This window comes from Mustela nivalis (genome assembly GCF_964662115.1).
Source record: "Mustela nivalis genome assembly, chromosome: 6".
NCBI lineage: Eukaryota > Metazoa > Chordata > Mammalia > Carnivora > Mustelidae > Mustela > Mustela nivalis.
In genome coordinates, this window is record NC_139025.1 from 111,550,644 (window position 1) to 111,576,281 (window position 25,638).

Below are 25,638 nucleotides of genomic sequence, written 5' to 3' on the forward strand. Positions count from 1 at the left end.
TATGATGATTTTACCATCCATTATATAAATATTTCCACATCTATCAGTTTTATGAGGTAACATGATAAGGAAGGCAGTTATGACTTAGGGGAAGAACATAAGAGTTGAGCTGGAGTCCTAAATTCTAGTTCCAGATCTGCCACTTGACCACTATGTGATCCTAAGCAAATCACTTAATTGTTCTGAAACTGATTCCTCATCTGAAAAACTTAAAAACAAAACAAAAAGAAAACCAATATCTATCTCTACTACATAAAGTTATTTTAAGGGGTGAATTATTTCATGTAAATGAAAATGATGTTCATATGTAAAGAAAAGATATTGGGACTTCTCAAAGCCCACAGTTAATGTGAAATCAATTGAACATATTTTCCCATTTAGTGTCAGTCTAAACTTATAGAAACAGACATTAGAAACAGAAAGGAGACAGGTGTCTTTTCTTACCGGGTCTATTAGCTGAGAATAGAGTTCATGGCAATTGTCAAAAATATATTTGTACGTAGAATCCAGGCACGCTCTAACACAGTCCTTCACCACCATGCTGGCCTTTGGGGGGCTTTGCAGCTCCAGAACCTGACAGACAAATTTTTTCCTTAAATTCAAAAATAGAAGATCGCAATCCAATATAAACAACTTAACCTCAATAACTGTTTTTAGTTGATTTTTCTATGTTCAGGAAAAATGTGGTCTTAACAATGTTTTAAATGTGTAAATACTTACTTTAACTTCCTGATACAACTCAGTGAAAATGACCACAGTTGTAAATATTCAGCTAGAAACTCTTAGATCGACTAATCACATTACTCATCCACCTATAATTTGCAACAATTCAATAATTATTTATCATCTACTGTATGCGTGACAATGGTTATATTGCAATGAACAAAAGAAATAAAAATCCCTTTCCTCATGGAACTAAATTCTAGTAGATAGCAAAATTAATCAATAAAATATATGATGCACACTGAAAAGAAAAATAAAGCAGAGAAGAGGGAATGGAAAGTGTTTTAGTGGAACAGAATAAAAACAGAGGATACAATATTAGGTGAGTTCAGAGAAGTAAAAGGATGAGACTAGGAGGAACATCTGTATCTAGACCATTTTTACAAACCTTAGCATTGAGTAAGGTGGGAAGCAATTTGACATTTCAGCAGAAGAGCAAAATGACCCAACTGAACTGTCTTTTAAAAGGTTCCCTTAGGCTGCCTAAGGTGGGCTACGGAAAAAATAGAGATACCAGTAATGAGGAGGGCACAATAATTCAGTCAATATGTGCTTGCACTATGGTGTTAAGGTAGGGGAAATCACGTTTAGAATAAAGCATGTTCTGGTTAATTTGGGAAGGAAGAACTAACAGGATCTGTTGACAGACTGGATGATCGGTGTGACAGAGAGAGCAGTTGGGACCCCATGGTTTCAGTCTAAGAAACTGACAATGGAGGTGGCTCAACTTAGATGGGCAAAGCTATGCACAGGAAATCAGGGACTTGGTTTCAGACAAGTTAAGAATGAACAGGTTGGGGGCGCCTGGGTGGCTCACTGGGTTAAAGCCTCTGCTTTCAGCTCAGGTCATGATCTCAGGGTCCTGGGATGGATTTCCTCATCGGGCTCTCTGCTTCGGCAGGGAGCCTGCTTCCTCTTCTCTCTCTCTGCCTGCATCTCTCCTACTTGTAATCTCTGTCTGTCAAATAAATAAATAAAATCTTAAAAAAAAAAAAAGAATGAATGAATAGGTTGTTATGCACAGAAGTAGATTTCAAGTAGACATTTGGGTATATTAGTCTAGACTCATGAAAATGTCTGGGGCTGGACATACGAATTTAGAAATTATTAGCTTAAAGAAGAATTTAAAGAAACAGGACCAGATGAGTATGTATATAAAAGAGAAGTCTAAGAAACAACAACAACAACAAAAACCCTAGATAATTCTAGTCATCAGGCAAATGACAAAGAAGAAAGCAGTGGAAACTGGGGGGAAAGCAGCCAATGAGATAGGAGGAAAACTAAGCAAGAAGAAAAATCTAGGGAAGAAAGGGTTTCCTGGAGGAAAGACTGATGACATATAATAATACCGAACATTGTAGGATAAGGATCAATAACTGACCACTAGATTTGACAATGGTCCTTAGTAATTTTGACTAGATCATTTTTGGTGAAATGATGGAGTAGAAGTTTGATTGGAGTGAGTTCAAAAATAAGGGTGATTTTGAAGATTTATTATTGTTAAAATTTCAGTTCTCTCCAGATTAATCTGAAGATTTAATCCAATCCCAAACAATGTCCCAACAAGAACTAATACCAACTAAGCAATTCTGAAAAAGAAGAAAAAAGATGTAGGACTCACAATATCTGACTTTAAGACTTGCTATTAGGCTATAGTAATCACGACAATATGGTAAAGGTGAAAATATAGACAACTGAACGGTATAGAGCCCAGGAACAAACTCAAGCAAAATGGACAATTGATTTTTTATAATGATGCAAAGGCAATCTAATGCATAAAGGATAATACTTTAAATAAATGGTGGTAGAATGATTGAACATGTGGTATGCAAAAAAAGGACACCATACCTTGTATCATATTTAAGAAAAAAAATCCTCTCAAAACACAAGACTAAACATATAGGGTAAAATAAAACTTTTAGAAGACACACAGTAAAATCTCTTGAAGACTTTAATTTAGCCACTATTTACTCTTTACACTACCTGTAAATCAAAAAACTGATGAAGTAAACCATTAAAATTAAATACTTTTTGCTGTACAAAAGGTACTGTTAGAGAATGAAAAGACAAAGCAGGCAGGAAGACAATCCTAACAAATAAAATACCTAATAAAGTCTTGTATCCAGACTATATAAAGGACTCTTTTTTTGAAGTATTTTAAAAATTATTTTTCATAATCTCTAAAACGTGGGGATTGAACTCATGACACCAGAGATCAAGAGGGGCATGCTCTTCCAACTGAGCCCGCTGGGGACCCCAAAGAACTCTTAATACTCAAAACCAAAACAAACAGAAACAAACCAAAGAAACCCAAACAAAACACTAAGAGAAATGAGCAAACTATTTCAACAGATTGTTCATAAATGAAATTCAGATGACAAACCAGCCCAAGAAATGATGATCAACATTATTAATAGAGAAATAAAATTAAGACAGTAAGATACAACTTCACTATCAGAATGGCTAAAAAATAGTAATAATAATTACAACCACGGAAAATACCAAGAGCTTCACCAGAAGATGCAGAGCAACTGGAATTCCCAAACATTGCTGCTAGGAATGCAAAACTGTACAAATGCTTTGAAAAAACAACTTGTCATTTTTCGTAAAGTTAATCATACATGTATGAGATGACCCAGGAACCTTGCTTCAATGCAAGTGAAAGCTTCGGTTTACACTAGTAATATGTACATAAATATTTTTAACAGTCTTATTAATAACCCAAACTAGGAACAACTCAAATGCCTGTAGTGTATACATAACCAAGGATTCTACTCAGCAATCAAAAGGAATAAACAGCTGCTACACTCAAGACCGATGAAAAGCCAGTGTGTCATGTTATGTAGCGGAGAATTTTATTTACACAATGTTTTGGAAAAGAACTGTAGGGAGACAATGGATCGGTGGTCACCAAGGGCTGGGAGAGGGGTTGAGTCTAAAGGAGCAGCCTGAGGGAATTTCGGAGGACTATGGGACTGTTTTATACATTGACTGAAGCGGAGGTTATACAACCCCACCAAAACTCATAGATCCATACAACAAAGGAAGGAATTTTACTGTCTGTAGTGAGGGAAGAAAATGGGAGGTTGAAATTTGCTCAAAAGATACTGGGATATTAGAAACTGGGAAGCCAACAAAGAGGATGATTCTGAGGAGTTTGGGTATTACAGGAAAAGAGGAATTAGGGTAGAGCCGCTGGAGAAGGAAGTGGAGTCAAGCACTGAAGAGAGTGGGGGGGACAGCTGCACCAAGGCTTTAGTGCTCCAGAGGGGATGAAATCGATTGCACAGGTGGAAGAGATGGCCTTTTCTAGGAGAACAGACAGCTAATCAATAGTAATAAAAAAAGAAGGAAGAGTAGCTGGATACGGATGCAGGTGTGTAGAGAGATGGGGTGGGTGGGTGGAGCATGTGGTCTGAGCTTGAGGAAGCTCTCCAGACTTTGCTCCTGTTTTTCTGCAGGGAAATAGGAAGCAAGGTCCTCAACTGGTAGTGAAGATGGTAGAGGAGGGTGCTGTCCGTTTGAGACTTTGTTTCCAAACACAAGGCTAGCGACTGAGGAACGGCAGATACATAGCACAAGTTAGGCACCCCCTACCCTCGCTCCTATTTCCCCAAGGCCACAGTGTTGATGGCGGGCATCACCTGTCAATAAAGTAACACTTCCCTCTGAGCCTGGCTGGAGGCTTACCATCCTTCTCTACTCACTGTTCTGGCAGCTGCTGCCAGGAGGTCAGATGGATATAAATTCTAGTTATCCCAGTCACCCAGTTTAACTGTGATTTTAAGCCAAATGAATTTTATCTGAACTTTAAACAATCTAAGAGACTGCTGATAGAATATGGTTTGGTTTTCTGTATCTCCTATTATACAGTACCATTTTTAGTGCTTCTAGTGAAAACAAGCATGGGCAGCTGAAAACTGTTTTGTTTTTTTTTTTTTCTTTCTTTTTTTTTTTTTCCTGTACAGGAGTTTTCTGAATAAACATCATAGAAGAGCAAAACTTTTTTAGCGCATAGCCTGACAAGTAGTTTTCGGAAACACTTTCCATGAATTGTCCTGTTAGCCAAATTATGATTGCAAAGAATTTGCTGTTAAAGCAGAGGGGATGGATCTAAAAAGAAATGCCTGCATAGTTTGGTAGATGAGAGTTATACTAATGATTTAAGCAATCAAATCTATTCCTATGTAGACATTTCCAGGGCTGAAAACAAGAGTTGCCACAACTGGGGCAAACTTAAAAGAATCAGCTACTCTCTTGGGATGAAAAAGTCAGCAAGACTTCTGAGTTAAAAGTAAAATAAGAAGTCAACTTGAAAAAGTCGACTCATTTCCATTTAGCATTCTCAGGGAATTTTTTTTTTTAGTAGGTGCCATCTTTATTTAAGATGGATTTAATTTAAAACTACATTTGAGCCAAAGGTATCGGAATATTTAGGTGTTTAGGAAAATCCCTTTTCAACACACCTTAGACTGGAGGATTCACTTAGCACTGGAAAGTCATCACAGCATAATCGCTGGGGTTGAACGGTAGTGATCAAGAGATGCAGAAAAACCAGACTTCAATGGGCAATGAATGTGGTATGCCACACCAGATAGCCACAAATAAAATAAGGTACCTTCATCCTAAAAAAGGTGATACTTGTCAGCAGGTCAACAGTTGATTTCAGGTCTTGCAGCCGTTCAGCATTGCTGGCAGGAAAGTTTTCCTGGTTCACAAGAAATAGAAAATGGGTAAATTATCAGCCTTAAGAGCTTGTGATGGGAAAACAAACTAAAATCAACTTTCTGGGGAAGAAATGGGAAGGGAGTTATGTAAAAATTATAAAAATAATACCTATATTATTCTGAAAATATTGTATCATAAAACATAAAGAGTAAACAATTTGGAAATATTCTCTTCTTAGTCTTAGAAAACCACATCCTTCTATTTATTTTCAAAATAGTATCATTCATGCTGTGTTATCATTAATCTTGTTCATATCATAGTTTTATATTCATATAATAGTTTTGCTACTAGAAGTGGAGGGGACAGCATGTAGTTGGAAACTTTTTTAATAATTTTCTGAAGACAGGCAATTTTTTTCCAAAAATACCTTGGGAATTTTACATGTGCTGCATTTACCATGAGTCACAAAGAAACTTTTAAAAGCTAAAAGAAAAATCAGACCACATGGCAGTGTCTTTCCGGGAAGTACTATGGGTTTCAACAAGTTGATTAATGCGATTTGGTGGAGATGTGATATAAAAAATAAAAATGTTCAGAGCTTTGATGTAGAGGGAAGGTATAATTATGAAAATGTTTGATCTAAAGAACAATTTTTGCATTGATAAATTTCTCATTTTAACATGCTTTCAGACTGGCTTTTTAAAGAGCGATCAGAGGGTGCCTGGGTGACTCAGTTGGTTAAGCGACTGCCTTTGGCTCAGGTCATGATCCTGGAGTCCCGGGATTGAGTCCCTCATCAGACTTCCTGCGACCTTCTCCCCCACTCTCATGCTCTTTCTCTCTCAAATTAAAAAAAATAAATAAATAAAAATCAAAAATAAATAAATAATAAATAGCAATCAGAAAAACCACAGGTAATTTTTAGATATTCATGAACTCATACAGAGTTACAGTGTCCAAATGATGAGAAATGAGGTGGGCTTCAGACCCTTTTGGCCCCCAAATACCTTTTTAATTGCCTGCATAGCACTTGTCTCCTACTAGTATTGGCCCCATTTCCAACAGGAAGGGTAAATTTGACAAAATGTAGTTTTATAATTTCCAGAAATATGCAATTAAGATACCCATCCATCATGAACTAAAACATGAATGCAGAGGGTCTACATTGTGTAGATGATGGAATTGTGTTTGAAATACATTATTAAATAAAGAATACAACAGTTATTACTACAGCTTTTTTCTGTAAATAAAACTGATAACCAAATGTTTTGTAACTAAGTTTTTTTTTTAATAACATCATATGTACATTTGCACACACATACATGAATATATTTTTTGTGTGTATATTTGTGTGTGTTTCACCTGGAGGTGAAATGCAGAAGAGCTGACAAGAACTCTGGACAGCTTCAAAAGAGCATATTGTACTGATTTAGGAAGAGTAAATTAAGCAATGAGTCTAAGAGGCATCTTAAAAGCTGGGGAAATAGTAGCAGGATATCTTCATTAACAAGGGGTGCGTTTTTAGGATGAGGACTCTGCCACGTGTCTACCTCATGGATTAGCTGCCCCTCAATCGGACAGCTATTATAATTATAAAAGTAAAATTACATACACACGTTACTATTGTAGGCTTATGTGGGGCAAGGTCCCTGAACAAGAGACACCAGCTTGCTTACTTAGGAACTTAGCTGTCCAGTGTGACAGAACCTCAGATCCCAACACCAGTATTTTTACTTTCCCATTACACAGTGCATGATTTTTCACAGTACGACAAGAAAGCATCTCAGCCAAACATGACATTTTACCTTCAGGCAGATACTTTTGTACGTACCCTATACTTTGACAGGTCAATCCTTAAAGAGTTATGCAATTGGTCCAGTAGTTTTATGAATTTTTCCCTCTGTACAAAGCAAACACAAAAGAGGAGAATGGAAATAAAGGGTCATTCTAAATGCAGTCCTCACAACAACTCTTTGAGTTATTGTCCTCCTTCTACAGAAAGGAAGGTTCAAAGATGTCAACGATTATCTGAGTTGATAGCGCGGCTATGTGACATAACAATGCTTCAGATGCACACCTCTTTCACACCAAATCCAGGCTCTTGCCAATAAGCCACAGGGCCTCTCTGTGATGAATAAGGAAGTATCCAGAAAGTTGTGTACTGAGAAGAATAAATGAAACAAGATGGGATCGGGAGGGAAACAAACCATAAGTGACTCTTAATCTCACAAAACAAACTGAGGGTTGCTGGGGGGAGGGGGTTTGGGAGAAGGGGGTGGGATTATGGACATTGGGGAGGGTATGTGCTTTGGTGAGTGCTGTGAAGTGTGTAAACCTGGTGATTCACAGACCTGTACCCCTGGGGATAAAAATATATGTTTATAAAAAAAATAAAAAATTAAAATACAGGCACAAAAAAAAAAAAAAGAAAGTTGTGTACTTCAGAAAGAGTCCAGACCACTGAATTGCCCCTGTACTAATTCACAACACTTTGAGTCAGCAAGAAGAACACACATCCCATCCCCACACACCACTCCAGAAAGAAATGATTGTTTTTTTAAATTTCTCCTAACTATTGAAGTGAGATAGCTATTGTTCTCATCAAGAACAATTTCAAAAAGCATTTTCCTTTTGGTGACAAGTACAGACTTCATAATCTGAAAGTATCAATCACCTTTTAAAGTATGTTTATGATTTAGTGTTTTTTTTAAAAAAAGCACAAAATATCAAGCCAAAAAAATTATTGATGCCTCCCTCTGAGGCAGTTGAACTGACCTCATAATAGGATGTGAAGATAAGAATAGGGAATCTGCTTATAAGGATGAAGTTGTGTTGATTAAATAAAGTAAATAAGTTAGATAAGGTAAAAACATCAAAATCACACAAACTTTATAGGATAGGCAATCTCCCATTCTGAGTCTTAGACATCTAATCAAAAATGAAAAAAAAAATGGGAGTGTAAGTAAGTAACATTAAATGCTTCAGCCTACATTACTATTCTGTAAATAACAAATTGCACTTTGGAAGAAGTAGAAACTTTCCTAATACTTTCACGTATGAGGTGGATTTATGGGGTTATAACTCTTCCCTTGAAGTCACCGATTTTGATGATGTGAGCTGAATATTAACAGGAGTTGATGAATCATTCTTAAGTTGAAACTCCTATTTTCTGAATAACTGCCTTAATCAGGTTTATCTATCAGGCAATAAAGCTTGATATCTCCTCTGTGTTAACGCCCTGTGGAGTCAATGAAGGAGTCCAAGAAATGAACCTTGCCTTCAACTTGCTTGCCATCTTGTTAGGCAGAGAAGACTCTCCAGCAAAACTCTCCATGAAATACACAGATGAGTCGAAGGTCTTAGGTATTTCTTTCCTACTCTTCATCATACCTTTCCAAGGGAAGAGGTGAACCATACTGTCCTTTTATTAACCCCCATCCCACAACCACCTAGATCAGTAGCTCTCAATCAAAACAGAAAAATGGAAGAACCATGACCATCACCAGTTTAGGCCACAGCAAAGTTAATCATTCAATGATTGTAAAAGTTAACATGTTCATGTCATGCCTTAAGATGCTTGATCTGACCTCTGTGGGTGGTACAAATCATCAGGACACTCCAGTCATCCGTGCTAATGCCCAAATCATTGGGCCTCTTACTTCCACTGGGACTGACTGTTCTGGTTGTCTGCTTGATATCCATTTTTTCATTCTTCCTTACTAAGAGAACCTCATGACATTGTGAGTCATATGTGTCCATTATGAAATACCTACCTTCCCAGACCTCTTTTCCTCTAGCAATGGCCATGCGGTAGGATTTTGGCTAATGAGATACATATAGTTTATTAAACAGGATGGACTCAGCTAGTATATTGCCAGTTGAATTATTATTTTAAAGGATTCTAGAAGAGTTTGGCGAACACTATCATATTGGTGTCTGCTATATAATTCTTTATCGGGCTGTTCTCCATCTGCCGTGGGTTTCTTTCCTTCCCCCATATGAAACTCAGACTAGACACAAGAAGGCATAACAGATGTGGGACCACCAGATGAAAAGCTAAACAAGAGATTAGGCCTGGTGGAGCAGGAAGCGGAGAGCCCTCACTCCGCCCCTTAGCCCTGTTTGCCTACCCTTCCAAAAAATGACAATCCTGAGCAGCTACACTAGCCCTGAATTCCTTACTACCTTTGGACTTGGGTTCCATGGGGGAAAAAATCTTATTAAGTCTGTTTAGTTGAGTTTGTTTCATGCAGTCGAACAGAACGGTGGCTGATATAGATCACACATGTGGTCTTCTTACCCAAGTCTTCCGTGCCCAGCTGGAAATTTTACATTCAAGGAACACAGAAATGTGAAGAAAACTGCCTAGCTTGTTGTCTCTAAATCCCAGACAATATCAGATGATGGGAAATTAAAAGTATGCTACTGATTGAATTATCATAGAGATTCTTTAAACAGCAGGACAGCTTGAAATTTAATTTTATTTATCACTTTTCGATTTAAGTAGAGATTGCCTTTGCAAGAACTAAGGAGGCCTATTTCCTGCATGGTGTGACTGGAGGAATAACAAAAGGCTGGGTGATTAAGAAGTGATTCTCAGTGGGTTAAGCCGCTGCCTTTGGCTCAGGTCATGATCTCAGGGTCCTGGGATCGAGTCCCACATTGGGCTCTCTGCTCAGCAGGGAGCCTGTTCCCTTCCTCTCTCTCTGCCTGCCTCTCTCCTTACTTGTGTTCTCTCTCTGTCAAATGAATAAATAAAATCTTAAAAAAAAAAAAAAAAGTGATTCTCCTGGGGCGCCTGGGTGGCTCAGTGGGTTAAGCCTCTGCCTTCAGCTCAGGTCATGATCTCAGCGCCCTGGGATTGAGCCCCACATCGGGCTCTCTGCTCAGGGGGGAGCCTGCTTCCTCCTCTCTCTCTGCCTGCCTCTTTCCTTACTTGTGATCTCTGTCAAATAAATAAATAAAATCTTTAAAAAAAAAAAAAAGATTCTCCCGAGGGGCATGCCCACAACATCTAACACCGTGCGGTCGTCCTGATTTTTCTGCCGGGGAAGGTCTATACAGGCCTGGGATTTGGTAGTGACCACGTTAATCAAAACACTGTTATCAGTTATCAAAAACGTATGTTTCATTAGTTGATAAGAATAACTTTAGGGATGCCTGGGCGGCTTCCTCGGTTAAGCATGTGCCTTTGGCCCAGGTCATGATCCTGGGATCCTGAGATCGAGTATCACATCAGGCTCCCTGCTCAGGGGAGTCTGCTTCTCCCTGCCTATGCTCTCTATCTCTATCTCTTGCTTTCAAGTAAATAAAATGAATTTAAAAATCTTAAAAAAAATAAAAATAAAAAAATTAAAATTAAAATTAAAAAAAAAAAAAAGAAAAAAGAAAGAACTCTAGGCCAAGGGTCAAAAAACTGTCTGGAAAGAGCCAGGTAGTAAATGTTTTCAGCTTTGTTGCCAGTCGCAACTATTAAACTCTGCCACTGAAGTGTTGTTTCTTGGACTGTGAAATCTGAACTTCATGTAATTTTCAAGTGTTGTAAAATGGTAGTCCTCTTGATATTTTTTTTAACCCTTTAAAATGTGGAATTTATTCTTATCTCCATATGAAATCAGCTGGTGGGCTGATTTTTGGCCCCAGAGGACTGGAGGGATTTTGAGTAGGGGGGAAGGCATTGTTACCCCACAAGTGCATTCAAATCAACACGAAATGTCAACAAGTTGTCCTCGGATCCTGGGAACTGGAGAAAGGAAAGTCTTTATAAGGAAGGTGTGTAAACACCTCTGCATCAACCTCAGCTTCTCTCTTCCATTTCTTTGTTTCTCAGTATCTCAATCCAGAAGCAGGGGTGGATTTCACTTGAAACTGATGCTGCTTCAGTGTTGGGAGCCCTCACTGACTTCAGCTTCCCTGAGAAGATCCCTAGCTAGGTGTTCACATGACCTCAGCTTTCCGTAAACTTTGGAAAAAGTAGGATAAGAAGTATTCTGATGTGGACCAGCTAACTGGAAGAACTTTTTTTTACCAGATCATATCAAAAGCAGTAATTCATTAAGAAGAACAGAACATTTCAAGTAGAAATTATATATAGACTATTTTGATATTTTTTGATAATTTAGTTAATCACGGGAACATATGGAAAATAGGCTTACATTTCTTACTGATTTGAGGTTAATACTGCTATCAACAAATACCATAAAATTATAAAATGTCACTACATGATGGCATCAGTGACAGACTAATAAACGTGATCAATTCAATGAGTATTTAAGGAGTCACTTCATAGGCACTGGGAAAGTCCTGAGACGGTGCTCCTCATGGACCTAGAGAGCCCCAACATCTCCCTCAGTCTGACTAAACTTTAGACAGGTTTCTTCCTGACTCTAGACCCTGATCTGTCTCTCTCTCTCTCTTTCTTTTAGAGCATTCTCTTTAAAAAACTTACAATTGTAATTTTTTTCTCTGCTCCTTAGAAATGTAAATCTTTTTAAAAGCCTCTAGCTAAGGGATAGTATCTGCAACTCTCAGCCTCTGTGGGGAGGGTAAGAGACTAATTTTGGTAGGTACCAAGTAGCAAACACAAACAGCCTCATCACAGAAAAAGACACTTGCACACCCAAGAATAAGTTAATGAGCTGGACACATGCCACTGATCAAATTTCCCCTCAATACCTTCAGGTATTTTTTTCTCCAGCTTATTCTAGCTCTTAAAAACTCTATCTTTTGTTTTAGTATAGCTAAGTTCAGAGGGAGCCCTAGCCTCTCCCGCTAGGGCAATAAATAGCCTCACATTGTTTTCATTGTCTATTTAACTCTCTCAGGCACAATTTTTGCTTTGATATCACATATGAAAGAAACCTAATAAATGTTTTCCCAAACTTGATGTAAGTCAATAACATGTGTGTCAGATTATCAATGAATTTTGAAGTTAAGAGAAACTTTCCTAAAAACATCAAATAAAAACGTTTGATCAGCTCAAAAAAAAAAAAAAAAGTTTGATCAACTCTTGTAAAGACTGCATTATCTTTTTTTAATAAAAAATTATATTGCAGGATTTTCATTATATGAAGAAGTGATCAAAGAATTTGCCCTCAAGAACTCTAGAAAAACTTTTAAAGAGATGTATCAGGAAGCTAATGAAAATATCATGTTGTTTTTCTGGGATTTGTAATGTTTGTGGTATCCCACTACAGTGATTTAAAATTCATCAGGACTCATTTTTTATTAGAAATGAATATTACTTTTCTATTGACAATGTGTATTCTTCTGAAAAAGAGTCTCATCAAATGACATAAGGTTTAAGCAGCACAAAACTTAGATCCACCTGTGCGCACATCAGCCCTATCACTAATTGCCATCTTGTCCTCCTGTATTCAATACCGGAGCTGGTTTAATCATTCCTCCTTCCTCAGTGTGGCTTTCTGGAGTTCTGAGACTAGAAAACTCAGCACCATATTTGCCAAACTCCTTTGCAAGTGTATGCAATTATGTTAGTTTCTGCCTTCTAGAAGCATGTGGACTCTACATTTGTAAAGTCGACAGGAGGAGATGGAGGTCCACCTCCTGCTTCTTGGTTTACTTCTGCTGCTAAGTCAAGTCCTAGAGACATGCATTTCCCAGTCTCTGGTCACTAGGATTGTGATTTCCAAAAGATAGCTGCATTAGCAGAAGCTACCTTCTGATTCGTCACCTTCCTGACTATAAGTAAGCTCACAACTTCTCTTGCAAATCAGTTTCACTGTGATATTTTGAGGATTATTCTAGAAGAATCTTCTGCCAGGACTTCCTATGATATTATAAGCACCCAATCCCCTGTGCCAAATCCCTTTCTACTTAAAATTTCTAGGATGGTTTCTATTACTGCACCTGAACTGTGTCTGATACATACTCTCTCTCTCCCTTCTACAACATCTCTTCTAAACAGTTAACTTTCTAAATCAAAGGTTCTATTAGATTACACCCTAAGCTTTGAGAATAATGTCCAAATATCTCAGTAGGCTTAAGAGGCCCTCAACAATCTATTATCAACCCAGTTGTACAGCTTCTTCTTCTATTACCATTTTTTATTCTGTTTGCCCTACTCAATAGGTAGGCTACCTTCCACATACTTTGAATTTATTTTGGATCTCGATTCTTGATGTTACTCAAATGTCTTTCAAAACCTAAGTAGTTTCCCTACTACTTCTTGGAGCTTGGAAAGTACTACTCATCCCTAAAAGCCCTGTTCCTTTTATCAAACTTTCATGAGCTCCTGAAAAGAATCAGTCATTTGTTCCTCTTAAATCTCAAAGCAAATTTGTTAATATAACCTCCTTTGACACTAAACATATTTTGGAAATGACTTACGGTTATCACTACATATGGTTATATGACTACCCCATTAATTTAAGAAATTAGAAGTCACCTTTTATCTTTCAGTCCCTTCATTACCTGCTGTAGTGCCTTACATGAGGTATCACATGAATACATATAAATGAAAAAGTGGACAAATAGAAGAACATATGTAATGGCAAAGAAATATTTATTAGCATTTGCTTATTTATTTTTGCCCAACACTGGCTGGGTCAAAGAGAATATATATGTTAGAAAAAAAAATGAACTAGATAAACATCAATTTTACTAATAATTCATTGTATTTTAAGATAACTCACTAAATAAATTTTCTAAAGACTTTTCTTTATAGTTGAGATATTAAACCCCAAGTCATGGGGTTTTCTTCCTTTCCAACCCTTGATCTACCCATGGTGTTTTCCAAAACCACAGGGATGTTTTATCCAAAAGAATTTCTTTAATTTTCCTGACTCCCAAGCTTTACAATCGATGGTGTGCTATTAAATCATCTCTTCAAAAGAAAAATGCCTTGATTTTTAGCATTTGCCAATTTCCATGATGTTAGTATTCTCAGTACTTCCGGTTTCAAGGACTGCTATGTTCAGCAATTATCTTGCAGTATTCCTGAAAATTCAGCGGTCATGGCCTGTGAGCAGGTTTAACTAAATTATAACGGTCTTATATTCAATTTTCAACAATCTACTTCCAGAGCTACATCTTGGACCCAAGACTTTCCCTTTGGAATTTTAACTGAAATGTATTACGTTCCTACATAAATCTTTTGTCTCTGTCTCTCATGGTGCAACTTCTCAAACCTAAACCCCATGGTGAAATCTATGTACTAATTCACTCACCCTTCCATTGTCTCTTTTCTACAAAATTTCTATCTGGAGTCAATCCAATCTTCTGCTGTGTACATTACATGAACAACAGAATGCTGCAAAATCCTGAGAAAATCTGACAGCCACATGCATTGTTGTGACAATGTGACTTATGCTTCTCAACATCAAATGAGACCTTCAACTTTTCTAGGAATTCCTCTGACATGGCCCTGAAGCATTCCCCTTTCTATTCCTTCTGATAATTTATCTAAACCTATCATAGCTCCTGTCTTATAGGTGAGCATTTTCTGTTCCTGCAGACAACCACAGAGAAAATTAACGTTAATGGGGTATGAAAACCCAACTTTTCACTCCAGTATCAAAAGGTCACAGTTGTCTACAAGGATACTTACATTATTCCTGAAATTTCAGAAAGGAACTTGTCCTTTCTCATTCCAAAGAATGTACCTCCTTTTGTACTCTCAACTACCTATTTTTCTTTCTCTTCTGCAATGTCGCTGCATCACATGTTCTCCATCTGATAAATCTGCAACTTCACTGTCATAACTTGTTCCTTTCCTGATAACCTATAAACATGTTTCAATTTACCTTATTAAATTAAAAAAATAATCCTTACCCAACCCAGCCAGTAAAAATAAAATCTTTTTCATGACAAAATCTTCCCTTGACCAATCTTTCCCTTTTCATTCCAGTTCGTTAACAAAAGAGTCTCTGCCAATCTCATTTTAAACAAAGAAATATTTACATTATATATAGGCACCAATGAATATTAATTATGCTAGAAGAGCAGTTTTTCATCTTTCAGTCCTACTGTATTTCTACTTTTATCCGAGTGTGTATGTATGTGTAAATCAGACTGACAGGATTTGGTCCTTGCCTATGAGATAAGCTACTAATCCTTACCGACAGAGGGCAAAGAAGAGTAGGCGTCTTAGGTTAGAAGGGGTCATCTAGGGTGCCTAGGTGGCTCAGTGGGTCTCAGGTTAGAAGGGGTCATCTAGGTGCCTGGGAGGCTCAGTGGGTTAAAGTCTCTGCCTTTGGCTCAAGTCATGATCTCAGGGTCCTAGGGTCGAGCCCCACATCGGGCTCTCTGCTCAGCAGGGAGCCTGCTTCCCTTCCTCTCTGCCTACTTGTGATCTCTGTCAAATAAATAAATAAAATCTTAAAAAAAAAAAAAGGTAAGAAAAAAATGTAAGAAAAGCTTTTTCCCCTGGCTTATTATTTAGATACTCAAAATGTCTGGGTTATATCTTTGAGAAGGATGAAAAAGGACCAATATAATGGTGTTCTTGAATCAGAAGAAACAGATCAGATTCAGAATTCAGGTAAAAAAGAACCTTTGGCCATAAATTGGCCAACGTGGGAAATGTTATACTTAGATATCTCTGACTGAGCAAGTAGCATTATTTTCAGTAGGCAGAGAAAAATACACTCACATTTATATACCAAATCATCCATTTATCAAACTGTAGCTTGAGGAAAAAAAGTTTTTTGGCCCTCTTCTACAATAAGTTATTTGATTTGTAAAATACAGTTTTTTATAATCATGTTGTCACTGAAAAGTAGTGAAATCAATTTGGTTTTTCTTCTTTGGGTCAGCAGGAAGTTCTATCTCATTTTCCTCCAGGTAGCTTTTATGACAGATATTAATCATATAGACATGTCTTCTTTTTCAGAACTACAAAGGCTCAGTGTTCCACAACGCTGGCTTATTCTCTACAAGGCACCCAGGCAGAATATTAAAAGCAAAACAATTTCATAACACTGTGTGCTTGATGTTACAAGTAAAATCTCAAGACGATCTTATTATCAAGATGAGGTTTTTATAGCAAAACTATTCTGATGATCTGTTATCGGTTATAATAGTATTTTGTTGAGTTGGTCAGGGAAGGTTCTTTGGTCCTAGCTCTTACAAGACTTACTTCTAACAGAAGTAGCTGATGGTATGCTGTTTATACTGTAGGTAGAGCAGGAGAGATGAAATCCTCACACCTGATATCTATAGAGCATTTTCAACTTTTACAAACTGGATTATCATATTGTACCTCATTTGCTTTCATCTTCAATTTGAGAAACACATTAGAAATGTAGTTGTTATGGGACACCTGGGTGGCTCAGTGGGTTAAAACCTCTGCCTTCGGCCCAGATCATGATCTCAGGGTCCTGGGATCGAGCCCCACATTGGGCTCTCTGCTCAGCAGGGAGCCTGCTTCCCTTTCTCTCTCTCTGCTTGCCTCTCTGCCTGCTTGTGATCTCTGTCAAATAAATAAATAAATCTTTAGAAAAAAAAAAAAGAAAGAAATGTAGTTGTTATTTTCATTGAGCAGATTGAGAAATTCAGGCTAGAACGACTGGCTTGGCTTGCTAAATTTGAACACAAACTCAGATCCCATGACTCCTAACCCAGATAGTATTTTCATCTACTAGTACTTAATTTGATTTGTCATTAAATAACAATTACTTTTTCCTTTGATTCATTCCAACTCATCTCACATGCCTCATACGTATTTTCTTTCAGATAAAAAGGACAGAAAAACTGTACACACAGCAGCACATTTTCCCCCTACTGACTTCACACACTTTTATTTGCTGAGACTCATTTGTTTCTACTCTATGACACATACCTCAAAATTTAGTTTCTACCAACATAATAACAAAAATCTATTCAGTGAACCAATTCTGAAGTACAGTGGAAAAAGTAACTATGTTGTCATGAAAATCATTTTTCTACAATGGATCTCAGTGTCATGTATACACACACGAAAGTAAAAATATTTGTTTCATATGGTTATTGAACAGAGCTAGTGCTGAACACGTACGTGCCTAGTCAAATTATGTAAGTGAAGATAGCGTTCTCTCCAGACAGCTTTCCTGTCCTTCCCTGTCTTCATCCCCAAAGACACCACGTCCTGTTGACTCTATGCCACGAGTAGCTCTGTAATTTGTCTTTTCTCCTCCAACTTCACTAAGTTTGTCTTAGTTTAGATCTGTACCATGCTCCTGCCCTTACTATAAATTATATCCTGTTTCCAGTCTTACCAATTTCAGTTTAATGAGGTTTATAGAGAATGAGTTCCAGTGACAGTTACAACCACTAAATACTTGAGTTTCCTTGAGATACCTGCATTCCTACTTTTCAATGCATCTTTGATGCATGTGACTACTTCAGGTCGATAGTCTTAATTGGGTACAGAGAGTTCTTAAGACCCTTTAAACACCTACTACATTTTACTTCGATGTGCCAATATCTACCAATAATAGTAAAAACCAATCAGAGGTAAAAATGGAGGCTAACAATCTTGAGAGAAGTCAACCAAACTCACTTTTACCAGGGAGCATCTGAAAGGGTGAATCCTAACTTTACATATATGGAGAAAGTCCTATAAAGTCCCAGTACTCTTTCAGAAAAATGATGTGTCCTCTTTGGGGAAAAGATCATTCCAGATAGGGTCACTTCATTCCATGAAGATGCCTACTGAAGACCCAAGTTCTTTTACAGGGTATGTTTCCCATGAACTTTTAGCCTTCGCCCATTATACTGTAAGACATTTCCTAAGAAGTGCCTCCTGCCGTGAGATTCCAAGAATATCTGGAATCCAACGTCTGTTGGAAATGTAACTCCCATAAGCGAGTAGGAATCTGAAAATCCAAAAATACTTACACCAAAGTTGGTAGCAGCAAATCGATCTGAGGCGGAAACTTGCACGTTCGTTGAAACTGTCGTGTGAGCGTAGAAAGCGTTTATATTTGCCAACAAGGTACTCATGACAGCAGGGACGCCAGGGCACATGTATTTAGAAGACAGACATGAGAAGTGCCTACAAGACAGAAACATTAAGCACTCTTAAAACACAAACCAATTAATTCATGTAACAGCGCACCCTCTAATGCCAGTAATTACTTCCTTAACTACATCTACGAAGAAGAGCAGAAACTCCCACCATCTCCACTACATGAAAGAGAAAGCAATTTCAGCTTTTAAAAATGTCTCATTCATAAAGGGGGGGTGGCTTAATTAGAATGTGATTTGTCCCAGGGATGACTGCATAATTCAACTGTGGGAATGTTGTGTGTACACATCCAAAGTGCAATTTCCGATGGAATCCAGCACCGACCGAAAGCAATTCCACGGGAGTCTCCCGTTCTCCAGCAACTATGCCGTCACTTACTTCAGGTCCCGACATGCTCTATTTCAACCAGAATGCCCTTTCATTCTTGTATTCCTATCACATTGATGAACCAAAAGGCTCTCTCTTTTTTTTTTTTTTTAAGATTTTAATTATTTATATGACAGACAAAGATCTCAAGTAGGCAGAGACGCAGGCAGAGAGATAGGGGGAAGCAGTCTCCCCGTTGAACAGAGAGCCTGATGTGGGGCTCGATCTCCGGACCCTGGGATCATGACCTGAGCTGAAAGCAGAGGCTTTAACCCACTGAGCCACCCAGGCACCCCAAGGCTTTCCTTTCTTTGCAAGTCTACTGAACAAGTGAACTTAAAATCTGACTTGAGTACAGTTTCTGGAATTTTGTCATCAGAATACCTTCCAGAAGCAGTTCGGCTTTCCTGGCATTTTGCTGCAACCAGGATTTAATAAGGCAAACGGATGAATAGTGAGGACAGATTGAATTATGCCAGCTCAATGCTTAAAGACCATTTCTTTTAAACCCTGAATAATAGTATCATTCACAGACATCAGAAGCATCCAGTGCTCAGTTCTGTTACTTCTCTCAAGAAAACCTGTTTCATTTGAACTATAACAAAAGAGTTGAAAATTGAAAGCACAGCTTATGATAAAAGTGAGAAGATAAAATACGGAGGAAAGAAATTTTCACTATGCGATCTGATGCTATTTTGTTCTCCTGTGTCAGTAATTTTTCCTTCACTTAGGCATCTCTGAATTCCGTATTACTGAACTCAATCACAGAATGAACAAACATAAGTAAATGCCCTGAATAACACCTCAAAAGAAATGGATGATGGCCCTGGAAATGGTGGCTTCTCTTAGATTTTAGCTATGTCACTCATACAGCTTGTTGCAATACTAGCTGATAAAAATAGGTTAAAGTTTAAACATGGATCTTTGAGGATTATGAATAACAAAGCCTGACGTGGGAGTTGCATGATGTTTTGCTATTTAACCCTAGAAATACATTATCACTGATTGCTTCCTTTAGGTAAATGATACCTACTTTGACTTTATTATATACTAAATTAACTATATCTGTTAAGAATATCACAAATAGGGGCGCCTGGGTGGCTCAGTGGGTTAAGCCGCTGCCTTCGGCTCAGGTCATGATCTCAGGGTCCTGGGATCAAGTCCCACATCGGGCTCTCTGCTCAGCAGGGAGTCTGCTTCCCTTCCTTTCTCTCTGCCTGCCTCTCTGCCTACTTGTGATCTCTCTCTGTCAAATAAATAAATAAAAATCTTAAAAAAAAATGTGCTATTGGACTTTAAAAAAAAAGAATATCACAAATAATATAAAGATATTAAAAATAGAAAGCAAAATCTCTTCACTATGTATCTTTTTTTTTTTGAGCAATTCACAGTAATAAAATTTGTTAAACCCAAGTTAGAGGTTAAGAGTCATGGAATATGCAAGATCTAAATGTAATGGTATGGGGGATGGCACAAGGAAAATAAACATCCCTAGGGGGAACAAGAGTTATAGAAACATCGGTTGTCAAAATAAATTGGTAAGAAACTCAAACACAAGAAGTTTATTATCCTGAACATCCTTGATATATTTAAAGGGATACTGGAGGTCACCAGGATGAACAATCTTGCTTTTGGTTTATAAAAAAAAGGTATCCATGTCTCCTTGATGCAGCCAAGTGTTACAAAGGATTTAAATCTGGTAGCTGCCACCTTCTGATTTTTGGTGCCCATGCGATCAATAACAGTGTAGCAGGGACTTTAAGCAGAAATAATGGACAAACATAATAAATATTTTGAAGGCGCTTCTAGCCTGAATTCTATAGGTGAAATTGAAAATCTTATAAGGAAGATGACACAATTATTGAACAACGTTCATTGCTTATAAGGCATCTGAGAGGGAAAGTGAGCATAATATGGGGAGACCAGGGATATAAACAAGCAAGCTTTGTCTCTTTTATACTTTGAGTTGGTAAACTTAGTGTTTTAATGATGAATGTTTTAACGTTTAAATGATGAAAATGCCCTACAAAATTGTGGCTGTGGGGGCTTTGAGAGATGTAATTTTGACTTACCTAGTGTAACACAATCTTTGCTATGTACTTATCATTATGTTAATACATATAAAATCAGAAAAGCAGTAAAAAATACACTGGTTTTCATACTTTAAAGTTTTCTTCAAAAAATAATTCAATTTATAGCTAAATGGTAGGATTATAATACTTTCTCCTATTAGAACTGATTAGAAATAGAATTAGAATTGACCTTAGTATTTTTCTATTCTTTAACTTTTCATTTTTTTTGTTTGTTCATTTTTTTAATCAAAGGCATCTGGCCAGAGTCCTCTCCCTTCAATAGCTACACATTTACTATCTTTCTGGAACTATTTTTCATGACAGGAATCTAAAATTGTTTAAAACATGCTCCTGGAGTAAAATATGTATACCCTAATCAAGAGGACACACATGAAAGACTAGTTTTCCCATGCAAGAGAAAGTGCTATTACAGAATTATGTAAAAGTTTTCATGCTATTACAGAAGTATCCATTGGATAGAGGAAGTCCGGAGGCCCAGAGATGGATGACGCAGGTTCAACGGCTGATTGGAGCCCACTGGTGGTAAGCAGTGGAGACATCAGAGGGAAATGTCTGAGTCAAGGTCTTGAGGATTAAAATTCATGTAATGGCTTTACAGAAGAGTAAAGAGTTTAGTGTCCCTAGAATTTGGTCTAATAAATATATATTTTTAATATTTAATTTAATTTTATTTTTTTCAGTGTTCCAAGATTAATTGCTTATGCACCACACCCAGTGCTCCATGCAATACGTGCCCTCCTTAATACCCACCACCAGGCTCACCCATCCTCCCATCTCCCTCCCTGCCAAAACCCTCAGTTTGTTTCTCAGAGTCCACAGTCTCTCATGGTTCATCTCCCCCTCCCATTTCCCCAAATTCACTTTTTCTTTCCTTTTCCCAATGCCCTCCATGCTATTCCTTATGCTCCACAAATAAATGAAACCATATGATAATCGACTTTCTCTGCTTGATTTATTTCACTCAGCATAATCTCTTCCAGTCCCTTCCACGTTGATACAAAAGTTGGGTATTCATCCTTTCTGATGGCTGCATCTGCGAAAATTGGATAGCTATGTATAGAAGAATGAAACTAGACCATTCTCTCACACCATACACAAAAATAAACTCAAATGGATGAAAGACCTCAATGCGAGGCAGGAAGCTATCAAAATCCTAGAGGAGAACATACGCAGTAATCTCTTCGACATCAGCCACAGCAACTTCTTTCAAGACATGTCTCCAAAGGCAAAGGAAACAAAAGCAAAAATGAACTTTTGGGAGTTCATCAAGATCATAAGCTTCTGAACAGCAGAGGAAATAGTCAAGAAAACAAAGAGGCAACCTACGGAATGGGAGAAGATATTCGCAAATGACACTACAGACAAAGGGCTGATATCCAAGATCTATAAAGAACTCCTCAATCTCAACACTCAAAAAACAGAAAATTACATCAAAAAATGGAGAGAAGACATGAACAGACACTTCTCCAAAGAAGACATACAAATGGCTAACAGACACATGAAAAAATGTTCATCATCATTAGCCATCATGGAGATTCAAATCCAAACCACATTGAGATACCACCTTAGACCAGTGAGAATGGCCAAAATCAACAAGACAGTAAACAAGTGTTATAGAGAATGTGGAGAAAGGGGACTCCCCTTATACTGTTGGTGGGAATGCAAGCTGGTGCAGCCACTTTGGTCTAATAAATATTTATTCTAAGTGTGAGATACTGTGTGAGACATTGGATATATATTAAGGAATCCACTTACAGACAAATGGGAGAATTAGTCACACAAGAAATGTAAAACAATTATGCAAATGTTATGAAAAAGAAAAGCCAAACAGAGTGCTAGAAGAGTAAGTTGGAGTGTGCATATTGTGCCCTGGTGGGTCTCAAACTGAGACTGGGCTAAGAGTTAATGCATGACTCAGAGACAGCCAAACCCAGCATAGTGCTTGCTGTCACTGGTACGTAAAAGATGTATTTCAGAGGAATACAGGAGTAAAAACCAAGGCACAATGGAGAAAAGATATTGTGTGCAGTGAACCCTAGCAATTTTAGGTTGGTAGAGCCCAAATTTCCCAAAGAATACCCGACCCTTGGTCTTACCAGAGATAATGTTGGGGGTATGTAGGAGAGTCTCGTGAAATAAGTTAGGGAACTTGGACCTATTTTCTAGACCAAAGGACTTTTTCACACAAAATTCAGAGTCTTAGAGTGAGTTTAAGTAAAAACAGTGTCTCCAAGGAACTCTGGCTTTTTACATGGATAGAAAGTACCATCATGAGAGTTGAATTTAAATAGAGTAATGGTAGGAAGGAGACTTTAGGAGAATGGGTTTAAAGAAGGTAAGACAGGGGCACCTGGGTGGCTCAGTCAGTTAAGCAACTGCCTTCAGCTCAGGTCATGATCCCAAGGTCCTGGGATGGAGTCCTACATCGAGTTCCTTGCTCAGCGGGGAGTCTGTTTCTCCCTCTCCGTCTGACCCTCCCCCTTGCTCATGCTCTCTCTCTCCCACTCTCCCTCTTAACAAATAAAGTCTTTAAAAAAAAAAAAAATAAAGAAGGTGAGACTGAAGAGTCCAGTCAAGAGGATATATAGGAAAGAGACGGAGGGTATCTGAACTCTGGTAATAGCTATATGAAATACGAAGGAGGAATGAATGTGAAAACACTGAGGGAAGAAAAACTGTCAGGACTTGGTGACTGATGGGGACTGAGAAGTAGAGAAGTAGGGAAGAGAAATGGTTAAGCTGCTTGGGGCTTCTGGGTGGCTCAGATAGTTAATCATCTGCTTTTGGCTCAGGTGATGATTTCCAGGTCCTGAGATCGAGCCCCATGCTGGACTCCCAGCTCAGCAGAGAGTCTGCTTCTCTCTCTTCCCCTGCTTATGTGTGCTCTCTCTCTCTTTCTCTCTCTCTCTCAAGTGAATAAATAAAATCTTTAAAAAAGAGAGAGAGAGAGATGGTTTGGTTCCAAGGTTTCAGTTTGGGTTACTGGTACCTCTGCCAAGTGAACTAGGAATTAAAAAGGAGAAAGAAATTGTAAGGTGGGGATTAGATGTTCAGTGGAGTTTAAGCTTAAGGAACTTAAAGGGCTTTCACATAGGAATGTCTACCAGGTTACTGGACACCTGAACTGGACACTTGGATCGGGGTGGAGGGGGTCACCAGCATGTCAGCATCAGTCAAAACCATGAGAAACAATAAGATCATCCTGGAAGATTATGTAGCATGATGAGAGAAATACCAGGATTTAGAGCCTGGAAAACACCAATATATAAGAGACTATTGAAAGGAAATAAAAGGGGGGGAGGATTCTATGATTGGGGCCAAAGCCGGGGGGCGGGGGGGAACAGATGGGACCAGGGAAACCATGATAATGGGAGATTTTCAGGTAAAGAATAAATGATGCTGTTAGGTACAGTGAGAAAGTCTTTTAAGGACAGAAAGTAGACTATTGGACTTGACAAATATACTTTATTGTGACTTAACAAGAGCAATGCTAGTGGAATGACAGGAGTTTGCAGTAAGAGTAAATAGGATGAAAAGTGGGTAAGTGCTGGGGGTGACCAAGGTCAAGGCCACATTCTGCTGGTTTCCTGCTAAGGGTTTTTCACATCTCATGTGGATTATTTGGAGTTGGTGGAGATTTTTGCAGAGGCAACTGACATTATCAGGCAAATTTGGAAAGATGACTCCAGAGTGTTGTAAAGATAGATTGAAATGAGAAGGTACTGGAAGCAGAATAAGAAGAATTTAGGAAGATACAGAAGTAAAAATGATACTTCTGTCCTGCTTCCAAAATGATGAAGTACTTCATCATTCTGGAACAAAATAATCTTGAGGTAATCTAAAACTCACAGAATCACATGGTTTCTGACCTCCAAGATATAACACCGTGAATATTTCTCTGAAACCTAAAGTTTCTAACAAAACAATTTTGAACTTGCTTTTACTCGTTATATCTGAAAATTTATAATGACCTCTGAAAATATGGACCCCAGCTTGGTGCCCCACCAAGAATAGCACAGGAATTCCATGCAAAATACATAACTTTGGGTAGGCTATGTTTTTGTTCTGTTTTGCCAGTGTTTTTGAAGTCTGACTCTCTCCCTGTCTTTGGGGTAATTAAATATTTATTTTCCTTTTCTAATTTTCTTCTTTTTTAAAGATTTGTTTCTTTGATTGAGAGAGAGTGTGCATGGGGGACAGGGACAAGTGGCAGAAAGAGAGGGAGAATCCCAAGTAGGCTCCCCTTTGAGTGCAGAGCCCCATGTGGGGCTCAGTCTCATGAACCCAAGATCACGGCATGAGTTGAAACCAAGTGTCAGATGTTTAACCAACTTGTCCGCCCAGGCGCCCCTCTAATTTTTTTTTTCCTTCCTAAGGTCACAGAACAAGTAACATGATTCAGGATTGGAGCTCAGGCAATATAAGTTTAAAACCATCTCTCTTAGCCACTAGGTATCTTTCTCTTAATTTATCCTCCTCCTTATCTCTTCAATGTTGTATATTACTTGCACATGTATCTGGTCCTTTCAGCATGTGTCTAGTACATGCTTTGTTATCTCATCTTATTCAGCCTGCCGCTAGCATAGTGTTTTCTTGTACAGGGGAGATGACCGATGTTTATTAATGAAAACAAAAACAATGTGAGCCAAATGTATTTATGTAGAATTAGAGTGTAGAGGACATGTGGTTTGTTACCTTGAGTACAACAGTTTATCAAAACAGATAATTGCTTTATAAATATTTGTTGAAGTACATAACAGTTAATAGTAATGATGACAATAACTTTGAAGGTTAATAGCATTCTGCTTATAACTGCTATAT

The 25,638-nt window shown here is 38.0% G+C and overlaps 1 protein-coding gene across 1 annotated transcript in view; it reads right to left on the minus strand.

Annotated features, from left to right (window-relative positions):
• UNC13C (unc-13 homolog C) overlaps window positions 1-25,638 on the minus strand; it is a 616,040-nt gene that overhangs the window by 263,942 nt on the left and 326,460 nt on the right. The window contains exons 15-18 of the mRNA XM_082733851.1: window positions 18,229-18,385; window positions 7,223-7,291; window positions 5,342-5,431; window positions 445-573 (exon numbers count right to left, since the gene is read on the minus strand). Coding sequence (XP_082589977.1) covers window positions 445-573; window positions 5,342-5,431; window positions 7,223-7,291; window positions 18,229-18,385 — 445 coding nt within the window. The remainder of the gene's footprint in view (window positions 1-444; window positions 574-5,341; window positions 5,432-7,222; window positions 7,292-18,228; window positions 18,386-25,638) is intronic.